Consider the following 13,199-nt stretch of genomic DNA (forward strand, 5'->3'; position numbering starts at 1 on the left):
TCTATAACTGGTCTTTACATGTAGCCCTATGTAGAGAGTGCCCGTTGAGGGCGCTATAATCCCCATTTTAGGAACAAAAATGTGATTTAAAAAAAACGGACTCGTTCGAATTTTCTAAAATTTTCAGAGTATGTAGTATGAACATGTAGAAATATAATCAAGTAGTTGCCTTACCTGCTCTTCTTCGAAAAAATAAAAAGTCCTATACCTCAATGATAATGAAACATACGCCCAGGGTGGCCACTGGGCATTGACCAGGGGGTATCATGCGTGGCCAAAGATTCAAGTAAAAAGGGTCTTTTTTCATGATCCGGCACTGTACTTACGTATTGTGAATAGGGTATCTAAAACAAGGAAATTTGAGAAAAAGGGTATACCTTGTACAATAAATCAGTGTTTAGGGTCCCTTGTAGTATGTAATAAAGGTTAAAAGTTATGAACTTTTGAATTTGTTTTTTCCCAGTTATCATGAAGGGTTTTAGAGTCAAAATATGACTGATTTACTTGCTTCTAATGGGGGCAAAAATAATGTCAATACTTATTTAGGAGGCTTTTAGGGTATGAAATTGCACTTGTCATACTTGTTTAGGGGTGCATTTTCAGACCTCGTAAATACTTGTTTAGGGTGCTATTTGAAACTTCGTGGCCATGCATGATACCCCTTGTCAATGACCAGTGCCCCTCCCCCGGGAACATACGTCTAGCCCTTTTCTGTTATATTTACATATTTTGGTGCAAACAATTTAATTTTGCTCGTCATATAATAAACGGGTCTCAACCTCAAGGCAACTAATATCTCAACCATTATTTCTGGTAATGTTCTGTTTCTCGCCCTTTATTAATACACAGTGCACATCGAGAACAGACTGATTCAAAAACAACTATCTAAGGTAAAAGCAGAGTATCTGCCCTGTTCTTTACTTGGAGATACAGCGTTCTAATTTGAGAGGATATAATCTAATAATGTCTTCAATTGCTTATGGAGTATAAGCAGTACGAACAGCCATTAAACCATACAAACAACTAATTAATATTATTGCTTGATTGCACACGCGTCATACTTCATGATAACGGTCACTTAAGGCAGAGCGTCATACTTCATAATAACATATAATAAAGTCCAAGAGAAATAGTAATTGGTGTCAAACCACATAATATTAATTTATTTGCATAGCAAAAGTAAAACACGAATTTTCGGTCATAGACCTTTGTCAAGTGTGAACTCAACGCTTTTCTACATCTCTACCCTGCTAATTTGGCTGAATACTCTATTTTTTCTTTTCTCTTCTCTTTATTTTACTTTTCTTTCCTTTCTTTCTTTCTTTCCTTCATTTTTCAGACTGAAGATGATATGAGGCCCACAGGTCTGAGGCTATTCCAGTTGAAATCCATTCACCTTCTGTATGGAAGACATGACTTTAATCTTCCACACAGGGAATTTCAAATCCATTCAGCTAACACCATTTGAAATTCAGTGTCACATTCTCTGTGTGGAAGATTAAGGTCATGTCTTCCACAGGGGAATAGCCCATTTGTTAAGCGCTGTGAGACTCCAAGTATTAGACGTACAATATTGTATGTAACATATGTACGTTATTTAATCTATTGCTTTATAAAGTTTAAGTTCTAACGAATGTTTGATGACGAAAAATCGATAATATGTTACATATAATATCTAGTAGAAATATATTATCGATTTTACGTCATCAAACATTCGTTAGAACTTAAACATTACTGGAAATAGAATGGCAATAGATTAAACAACGTAGATATGTTACATACAATATTTTACGTACAATAAAAAGTCTGAATACTGCTTTATAGGGTCTTTTACCAAAATTTCAGGTGACATATCTATCAGTTTAAACTTTAAACTGATAAATATGTCACTTGAAAGTACTCGAGTTTAATATCAGATAATATGCGCTTAAGATGTGAATGTTTGGAAACTGCTCAAACAAAAGGTACTTTCAGGTGACATATCTATCAGTTTAAACTTTAAACTGATAAATATGTCACTTGAAAGCACTCGAGTTTAATGTCAGATAATATGCGATTAAGATGTGAATGTTGGTTGTTTGGAAACTGCTCAAACAAAAGATACTTTCAGGAACAGTTATCTGAAGGAGAAGATTGTTGAATAGTTTCTGCACCGCGAGAGCAAATAAATAAACTTGTTTATCACCCATAATTATATCCTACATAGAAATTGTCAAACTTCATAACAAATTATGATAAGATAGAGTAGTATTGCTTTAATCTTAATATTATAATTGAAGACCGAATTAAAAAAAAGACTAGTTTGCGTATGACGTCCTGTCAACCAGACCAAAAATGCGGTACTGCGCAGGTCAGCAACCAATCAGCTCGCGTCTTTGCGCTGACGTCAGACGCAAATTAGTCTTTTTATTATAGACGTTATTTTAGCTGTTGCACATAGTACATTCATTTACGTTTGGCATCTATTGAAATATCACCAATTATTCAGTCAATTACTTTTCTAAGTAGAGTTATAAACCCGGTGCCTGGCTATGCTGTTCTCTTTCAAGTTAAATTAATGTCCATACCCCAGAGATAGGATAGACCATGAATTCATGTAGTAACAACGTTAAAATATTAATAAGATTTTTTCTGGAAACGTTTGGGAGACAATGTCTCACTCTCATTAGTAGTTTATTGTTTAAACCTCCCCATCGGTACACTGCAAGTAATTATCACTCAATACTGAGTAAAAAAGGTATAGAGTAACAAAATGAGCGACCAATATTGAGTAAATTCTACTCAAATAGAGTAAAAATGTAATCAATAATGCGTTTCATTTGACTCATTTTGTTGCTATTTTCCCTTTTTACTCAGCATTGAGTAATTTTGCTATTTTGTATTTTGAGTATAGTTGCTTCTTCATTCAATATTCCCCAATTAGAAAAAAGGCGATCGGATTGGGCGATGTTACTTTAAGCCATTTGGAGATGGTTTTCACATTAAGCGCTATATAAATATGGTATTTATTATTTTAAGAATCTGATATCCTTTCTTAACTGTGGCGCATAGTATGCCTGTATCCATTAGATTTAACGTGGGTTTCTATCACCAATTATTCAATCAATCACTTATCTCGATTGATCTCGTGTATGTTGATTACCTCTTCTTTCAAGCTGACTTTGTTTCCTTACCCCAAAGAGATGACAGACCATGAATTTGTCATTGGTGTAATAGCCACGTTATAATACCAATAAGATTAATTCTCGATAAAAGCAAGCGGATTTTATTCTCATTTCCAAGTCAGTCATGTCAGTTATCATTGCAATGAGACACTGTGTCTGTCTAATGTACCTAAGCCAACGCAAACGTGTGCAGTAGAATCACCTCAAATGGCTCAAAATGAGGGACTCGGTTGGGCAACTCCAACCCTGTAAAGTCAAACATCTCAAGCGCCCAGATAACATGCATAATTGGTCCAACGTTGGTTTTCGAACGCCAATCTTGGCATCGGCATTATTTTGCTGCCCATATTGGGCCATTATTATGTTTTGATGGATCCAAGTTGTGAAAATATTGGATCCAAAACATAATAATGATAAAATTGGATGCTTTACCCCCAATATTTATTGGTCTCGCTATGAGTTGTAAAATATTGGACTCGACTACGTCTCGTCCAATATTTTAAAACTCGTAGCTCGACCAATAAATATGGGCTCAACCGATCCAATTTTATATCAATCTTGGCTTACCATCGGTAATCTTCATATTGGCATCACAGTGGCAGCCTCAGTTGGTCCAATATAGGCCCAATATTTGGCCCAAGCCCAATCTTGGACCAATCTTGGGCCCATGAGCATATTGGGCCATTATTGAACATAAATTGGGCCACCATCGGACCAATATCGCCATGTTATCTGGGTGGATGCTTGGTTCACCATTTGGACACAGTTATGAGTGGATTAAGGAGATGAGCACCCAAGGACGCATGTCTACATGTATGTTGTTTGTATTGCGTAAAAATACTATTATTTGTTTTTTTCTAGTTTGCTAATGTAACATTAGCTAGTTACATTGACTACGAAGCCCGCTAGTGTGAAATATTTTGGAGATTAGCCTATATGTTGATTGATCGTTGTAGCAATTCTTCCTTTTGATTGATTTAAGGTGAGTGCAACCAAAAACGTTAGGCGCAACTTTGTATATAGATCTGCATTAATTCATCAAAGACTCACCATGGCAACACATTTTGTGCTGTTAATACAAATGAGGCATCAAGATATACAAAAATAACCTGGTGTTTTTTAGTATTTCAGTTTTAAAATATTGGATGCCTAGATTTTGAGTTATTGCCTCGTAATAAAGGGGATAGTTACTTTTGGGGATGTGTTTATATTAAATCGACACCTTCTGCTTGCACTGTCTTGTTACATCCGTTTACGCTTAAATGTCGAAGCCACGTGACTTCGTCTTGTACATTAACGCGGGAAAGTAACCCCATATTCTATCATCGTATTCGTAATAGCATTCTAATTTCTGCATCTCAAATCGTATATTTTCTAACAAATGTGTGAAATCGTCAATAATTTAGAAACAAAATACCAGATTAAAAAGGAAACTACAGAAAATACAAACATGCATGTACCATCAATGGTTAATGCTAAGCGTGCTCGATGTAGGCTTGAACATAAAAAGTCCAAGTTTTAAACACTGAACCAATACTAGGGTTGTTTATACTCATTTTAATGCATTTTTCATGCTGATCCCAAATATAGTCATGAAAATGTACAATTCTGAATTTTTGTTGAAACTTGACGTCTGCAGTCGACACCCGCACGAAGAGGGTTAATTAAGTGAAGCGTCTGCATTATGCGTGGGAGACTTAAGCTGATCTTAAGCGGGCTTGGCAATTACGTTTTTCTCTAATCATGCTAATAGTATATTAAATGTTTGACATGATTAAGAGTACATGTACGCACATTGTACAATGTATATGCACTCCTAAACGATCGTATACAATATTTTATAAAGATATATATTTAGCATGAATCTAGAAGTAACCTTTAACAAAACATCGTATGGCGATTGTCAAATACGTTGTTTGATGACTTTTAGTCTTTTGCCTTAAAGTTGCTACATTTTACAGTAAGCCTCTTTTTAAGTTCATTTCTAGTGCAGTATGCAATGACTTGCTACTTTATTGAATGGAAAAATCCATTTTAAATATCCTTTTCGGTGAATATAATTATCTTGTATTTAGGTGAACTAAACACTATAAACAAACAAAGAGAAAATAATGACAAGATACAAAACCTTCGTTTTGTATACCGAACAGGAAAAAATAATAAAGAAAAAAACCCAGCTACAATAAGTGTGCAGCATAAATTCAATTACCCTACGATATTTTTAGCAGCTTAAAAATATACACACACATCCCACCCCACACAAAATCACAGCATAAAATATCTGATTAAATTAAAAATATGAAAAGAAAGATTACAGTTAAAAGATGACTCCGGCAATCTAAACATTATGCCATATATGTTAGAAAAATAATTATCAAATTAAGCACGAATCACATGGTTTTATTTAAAACAAAATCATATTGACCATAAAAATGAATAAAAACAGCCGGTTCTCAACACGCGATATTCAAAATCCCCGCGCCGAAATTATCCAGTGCAATGACGTATTGGTGTGTTCAATTGTTGTCAGCCTTCATTGTATTACAGGGACGTCATTACACTCGACAATCTCGGCGCCCGGGAATTTTGAATATCGCGTTGAGAGACGGCTGTTTTAATTCGTTTTTATGGTCAATATTCATTTGTTTAAAATAAAACCACGTGATTCGTGCTTGATAATTAATTTTCTAACATAAGGCATAATGTTGTGATTGCCGGAGTCATCCTTTAAACAAAATGATACAGTAGGAATTGTACACGATTTAAGGGGTACTACACCCTGTTCAATTTGTGTTTATTTTTGCATTTTTCTCAAAAATTATAGCGCATTGGTGACAAGTAAGATATGTATATTATAGGGGCAAGGACAACAACTACTGCACTGGAAATTTTATTTCGGCACAGGCAGCAGTTGTGGAGTTGCAGTCAAAAATGAGGGAAAACCAGTATTTGATCAATAAATCAATAACTACTTGCCTTGAGTTGCTGAATTTTCAGAGCAATAGTTGTAATCCTTGCCCCTACAACATGCATATCTTACTTGTCACCAATGTGCTATAATTTTTGAGAAAAATGCAAAAATAGGCACAAAATTGGGCAGGGGTGTAGTACCCCCTTAAAAGATTGCTTGGAATCAGTTCTGTTCTGTTTCTAACAAAAAAGCTACTTGAATGTACACAATTCTGTAATTTACAGAATGATTTAAATGATTGGTACACATCAGTTTTCATGTTTATTGACAAGCCTGCTGCTCCCAAATGCAGTAAAATGGCCTCAATTTGTAGATTATAACATTTCACATTATTTGTCCACAAATTAGACACATCCTATATTATGTTGCATGTTGATGTGGGAGTCCTGTCCATAACCACTGAAAACTGATGGTTACCAATAATTTTGATACAGCCTGTACACGTAATTACTGTATCTTAATATTATTTCTTGTAATATCTAGCGAGGGTCGTATATTAAAAATGGTAAGATTTTTATTAAAAATTATGAAAAAATAATGAACGTGTATCAATATTGGCAGATATGCTTACTTTCGTTGGAATATTTTTGACATTTGAAAAATTTTGTTTAGTATTTATTTGAAAAAATTTGTTTAGTATTTATTTTAAGGGGTTTAAACCACTTTTATTAACTTTTTTCACGCGGGTGTCGACTGACGACAAGTTAAAAAAAAATTAAAAAATTAAAAAATTTCAGAATTGTAAATATTCATGACCATATTTGGAATCAGCATGAAAAATGCATTAAAATGAGTACAAAAAAGCCTAGTATTGGTACAGTGGTTCTTGAGATAGCTCTTGATAATTTGATAAAATATCGGGGCCAACACACAGGGCGCACAATTTATGATAACATCTAGTAATCATGTTAAGGCACCGTCTTGCTAATAAATCCGATATGTACAATTTTCTTACTCTTAAATACAGTGACTTGCTACCGAACTTAATCAATTGGAGAAAGTGCAGTGAATGAGTGGGACGTATAGTCTGCGATTCTTCGCATTTACAAGATGGCGTCGCATTTAAGGGAATGGTTATCTATATTGCAAACCGTGTTATCTGTACTTGTGTTTATTGTGGCCCTTCCGTGTGCAGTATATGCGGACAAAATCAAAGAATGTAAGTACATGGTCATTTACATCTCCTAATGATTAATTTATTGTTATTGCTAATAATTAATGATGTATGGAATAATTGCTTTTTTTCGTCTTAATTAGACAAAGCCAATAATTTATTTATAATATATTTTTTTAAATTTTGGATTAACCTTTCAATACAGAATGCGCTGATCTCCAAGAGGTCCAGATTTATATACAATAGACCAGGGAAGTGGGACTAGGCATAGACGATGTTCAATATCAAGACACGATAATACAATATGAAGCAAAATATCCAGGGCAGGGTAGCTCAGGGTAGACCTACTTGAATTATGTTTTAACGGGTTGTGCGCTGTGCACCCAAGCTTCAAAACTCAACCCATTTCTAAGATTGAATTTTGCTCAAAACGGTTAAATTTACCAGGGAAGTGGGACTAGTCCCACTTCCCTGAATTTACGTATATAAATAGGCAACATCCTTTGAGACAACATAATAGTTGACAAAATTTTTTCACAAGTTTGCAAAAAATATTTATAATAATATTTTGACAATATTTAAATACGTTTTTGCAGTGTTTTTGCATACAAACGACTTACAATTTTAAAGACATTTTAACTGGTACTAAAACGTTTTAACCAAAGAAACAAAAACCTAAAAAAAACCCGTTTTAAAACAACTTTATGTTTGCTGGGATATTCTGAATGTTTCAAAGCTTGCATGATATAGTGCGTCTCCATAAGGCTGAGTTCACATAGAAGTATACGGTATACGGTATTCGCTATACGAAATACGCTCATTCGATCAGGCTGAGTTCATATAGGAGTATACTATGTGAACTCAGCCTGATCGAATGAGCGTATTTCGTAATGCGAATAGCGAGTATGTCAGTTTACCCATTTTCTTCGTCTTATCAAATGCTTGTAACTTTACTTCTTGAGGTCACATTGCATTCAATGAGGTGTCATAATGTGCAGAATTAGATAGTGCATCTATTAAAAAAATGAATTTACCCACATATGGTTTAGGTTTTTAAAATTTGGACGGTATACGCTGCACTAAAATCGAACACGCGCGATTCCCACTATACTATACTAAACGCAGGTATACGGCCTTTTCGAATAGCTCTTATGTGACCCGGTACTATGAAATTACCTTGCTCGATTTAAGCTATACGCGTCCACCTGCAAAACGTGCATCGTATACCCGAATAGTATACGTCTATGCGATCGTAGCCTTATGTGACCCGGTACTATGAAATTGCCTTGCTCGATTTAAGCTATACGTGTGAACCTGCAAAACGTGCACCGTATACCCGAATAGTATACTTCTATGTGAACGCAGCCTAATGTCCTGTTATATAACGTGTCTGTCATTCAAACCATTACAATCACCTGTCTATGCTAGTAATCGATATAATTTACATTATGTTTCTAATTTTATAATATCGTATTCTTTGGTTTCGTATTTTTTCATTATATATAATTTATATAAATTTCCTCGTTGTAAAACACGGCCTCATGGATCAACGGCTGCTGATCCAGGCCTTTTCCGTGTATAACTAAAAATTGAAATGAAATACCCTCTACAATTGATCGCATACCACGTAACGCAGTGAAAAGGTTACGGATGTTTTACATGCAACCTTTTTGTCTCACTGTACATGTACATCAAGTCGCGCCGTTCATATAAACGCAATGAACTACTTACCAAATTAGGAAATTGATATTATACTGTGCTGGGAACCGGTGGTTGCTTTCCTTGTTATTCAAAGGGGAGCTGAAGGTAATACGACTATTAACATCATTAGCAATAAAATTACTTCGCAGCAAATTTGTAAACAGGCGAAACAGAAAGAAAGAACTAATAAAACAGCCCCCCCCCCCCCAAATATAATAAACCAAAACGTATAACTTATAGTCTATGGCCTTTCGTTATTTCGTGTGCTTTTCATGTTCAATATGTTTTTGAACTTGAATATTCAATCTACATGGACCACTGAATCTGTGAATCAAAGGAAGCATGCTGCCAATTTTTCTGATCGTTCAAAGTCAATAAATAGACAAGGAAACAATGAAAGGAGTGCAGATGGACATAAAAAAGACATTGTAGAAAGACAAGAAAGGGATGAAGACTGACACTGGCGAGACAGATTAGATTAAATATTGAAAGAAATTCATGAATAAACAAATCCAAAGTCACATTTCTTTAGACATAATAGCTCCATCAATTTGTTGCAAGATAATTTTGCAAGCAGATTGTTTCGATCAAGCTTGCAATGACAGATATCATTATGATTATCAGAACGTATGTGTTGTGATACGAGTCAACTTAATTGAGGTCTACATCATCACATTAACGCATGGTTGCTTGACTGTGTCAATATATTAAATCATGGTAACTGAGAAGGTTGTTCATTATTTTATTGGCTATTTTGTGTGCTTCATGCTGATGATAAATTGAAAACTTAAAACATTAGTACCTACAATCCAGGAAAAAAGGTTGGCACACTTTGCCTGTCTTTTGGTATATTTCCTTCCCCCGCTCCCCCAATTCAATGTTGGACCAAGCCATGTTGTCAACAGGTCCGTGAGACCCTCCAACATTGAAAGATGGGGAATGGGGAAGGGTGAGATATAGGGGGGAGTCTGTACTTCACATAATTGCATGCGCATGTTTCACTCGCCTCTTCAATTTTGATAGGGCACGCATTTCCATTGTTTAGTGCAAGTGTGCCAACTCTTTTTTTCCTGGATTGTAGACTCCAAATCGCCTCTCATTGGGATGGGGATGTGTAGGGGTGTGTGGGGGTGGGTGTGTGGGGTGTGGGGGTATAAGGAGTCACTCTACTTTGACAGGCCAGAAGCTAAGTTGATTTGAGTTTCCGTAAGTACTTTGAGTGCATGACGAATTCTTTTTTTAAATCAAGTTCAATAAACATGTACTTATTTTTACACTTAAAAACGACATTGCGCACGGTTGCTTCATGGCTTGTAGAACTGTATTCACTTTTAAGCAAAGTTGAACACTGATGGCGCTATTTATCTTAAATCTTTTTTGCATCTTTACAAAAGGTAGACACTTGTATAATGGCATTAAAACATCATAGAAATGTGGCATATCCCCAAACACCTTCAACCAGGGAAACCCCGCCAACAACGAGAAAGATTATACATAATTATTGAACGAAATCAAGAATCAAGAATGAAAATAATCCATAGACAAATTCCTTTAGAACCCTAACCTAATCCCTAACCCTAATCCTAACATAAAATACACCCTAACTTCAACATTTTTGGACCAATGACCCTCAATCAATGCTGTTCCCAGGGTGGTGTTGGTTGCATGATAATTTTGCAAACAGATTGTTTCCATCAAGCTTGCATTAGACAAATATCATCATGATTATCAGAACGTATTCGTTGTGATACGAATCAACTTAATCGAGCTCTACATCATCACATTAACGCATGGTTGCTTGGCTGTGTCAATATACTAAATTATGGTAACTGAGAAGGTTGTTCATTATTTTATTAGAGTTATTTTATGTGTTCAATGTCTCATGATGATGATATATTGAAAAGACATAGTACCTAGACTCTCATTCTAAGGCCAGAAGCTAAGTTAATGCGAAAAGTGAATACAATAGTCTGTCCATGTGCTGACATAGAAATAGCTAGCTACGTATATTAAAATCACCGTATGTTTTGATTGAAATAATCAATTTCTAAAATTAAACCATTTTAAAGCACAATGTAAAATAATGCCTGCGATCTTATGGAAATTATTTCCCTTTTGAAAAAAAATGGGTAGGGGGTTAGTGCAAATAAGACCTTATCTACTCTAGCTGCCATATAAACATTTGAAAAAGTCTGCATTCTAAATTGTGCACAATCATGTAAAATAAGACCTTGTTGCATACAAACCCTTCGATATGTTCATAGGTGTTAATGTACTCTTGTTGCGAAATCTCCGGGCATCTTTCACTCTATGATTTCCTTCGAGGCTGATGTCAACTAGCACCCCGTACACGCCGTACCCAAAATGGTACCTGACACTAGTTCACCACGTAAACTTATGGCTCAAAATTCGGACCGCTCGCCAATAAGTTTACTGCTTTCTATGTTTTGAAATTTGTTGACGTTTTAACGATCCCCGATTCCCGGTCGCTTATTTTAGCCGTGTCACGTCACATGCATGACGCTGGTGGGTACCAACCAAACTTCAGAAAGAAAAAAACCTCGATCGCCGATAACGATGTGATATGGGACTTACACAGAGATATTTCTTGCCAAAATTTGACCATTTCTAGGCAAGTTGGCCCTACTTTGTCTGCGTTATATGAAAAAGGACAGTTTTAAGTAAGTATAAGTGCAACGCTTTTGATGTTTTGATGTTTTGGGAGACTGGGAGGGTTCAGAACAAAAAATGATGGAGCCTATTCTTGACTGTGTAATATTCCTTCAACCAGTTGCCGTGCGGTAACAGTCTTATACGATGGACAGATAGTATCAGTTTGTGAATGAGGACATCGTAAAGATGGACAGATAGTATCAGTTTGTGAATGAGGACATCGTATAAGTTCCTTGTACTAACCTGACACCGTGTCTTATTTTGATATAAGAATGCTGTAAGATGATTAAGTAGTGTTTACTAGAGCGGTTCAACTAATGAAATTAAATATTTTTACAAAAGTATTATAATATAAGTTTGCTTTATACGAACATCCAATTCTACCTGCTTTATGTTTGGGAGTATTTCATAATGTTTTAAGTTATGAATACCATTACTAATATTTATATTGATTTTTGTATAAAATATATGCTTTTTAATATATAACAAGACTTTTAGTATAGACGAATCCAACGAGCCAAGTCATGGTCAGGATTTGGTCGGCCATTATTGGGTCCCCGCATGCACCAAACAGGTATTGTGAGTGCCCAGTTGGGTGGATTAAAGCCACTTAAAATTCGATGTTAGATTCTTTTGTGTTGTAAACTGTCATCATTCTACGTGTAACACGGGTGATAGAATGCAGTTTAAAATACCCTCCAAGGCCGCATCATTTCACATTTTAGGTGAGATAGAGCCGAACGGGGACCCAGCTAATGGCTGCCATTGAGGTGTAGGAATGCGTGAAATTTGATTCGTCTATACCATACGCCTTCGGTATGGAGATATAGCAGAGTTGTACAGCGTATACTTCTAACACACTCTCTGAATAATACATGAACACTGAAACATGTACCTTTAATTCATTAATAACCGCTGAATAAACATGCCAACTAAAAGCATAAAATATTTAACATTTAAATGTTAGAGAATAAATAAGGGTCAAGTGTATAAAGTTCAATCCTCTTTAGACCCTAAAAGTCTTCTTGTAACCAATGAGGGGTCGGTAAAGCGGACTATATTTTCCTAAACCTGTTCTTTATTCCAAAAATTCCTATATACAATCCTTAAACCTTATCATGTAGAACTGCAACATATACTATTTTAGGAGACAGGAAAAGTTATGAAACACTATATACTTGTTATATACTGCTTGTATATACTGCTTTTTGGATTGGGGAAATAGATAATTTATCATGCACCCGTTTACAGATCTCAAGCGTTATTAAAGATCCGGTGTATTCGTGTTTTTCAGCATATTGCATATTGTGTAAAACACAACATACCTAGAGAAGTTGACTTTCCTTGACCTGGAGCGTCTCGCAAAACTATCGTCACACATTCTACTTCCGCTTCTATATAGAAGCGTGTCACTCGAAGTGTGTATAAGCGACTAACAGTTAGGGACCGTTCAATATTTACACCGGTGGAGTGGGAGTTTTAATGGGAAAATCCGAATTTGTTGGGGGCCTTGAGGGGGAATTTGATTTCTTTACTTGAACCATGAAGGGGAGTGTTAAGTTTTAAATATGGAAAG

The 13,199-nt window shown here is 35.5% G+C and overlaps 1 protein-coding gene across 1 annotated transcript in view; it reads left to right on the forward strand.

Moving 5' to 3' along the window:
- LOC140146465 (uncharacterized) overlaps positions 1-13,199 on the forward strand; it is a 64,159-nt gene that overhangs the window by 13,398 nt on the left and 37,562 nt on the right. Inside the window, exon 2 of the mRNA XM_072168324.1 lies at positions 7,103-7,294. Within this exon, the coding sequence (XP_072024425.1) occupies positions 7,186-7,294 (109 nt within the window). The 5' untranslated portion in view covers positions 7,103-7,185. The remainder of the gene's footprint in view (positions 1-7,102; positions 7,295-13,199) is intronic.

The sequence above is a fragment of the Amphiura filiformis genome, chromosome 2 (genome assembly GCF_039555335.1).
Source record: "Amphiura filiformis chromosome 2, Afil_fr2py, whole genome shotgun sequence".
Taxonomy (NCBI): Eukaryota; Metazoa; Echinodermata; class Ophiuroidea; order Amphilepidida; family Amphiuridae; genus Amphiura; species Amphiura filiformis.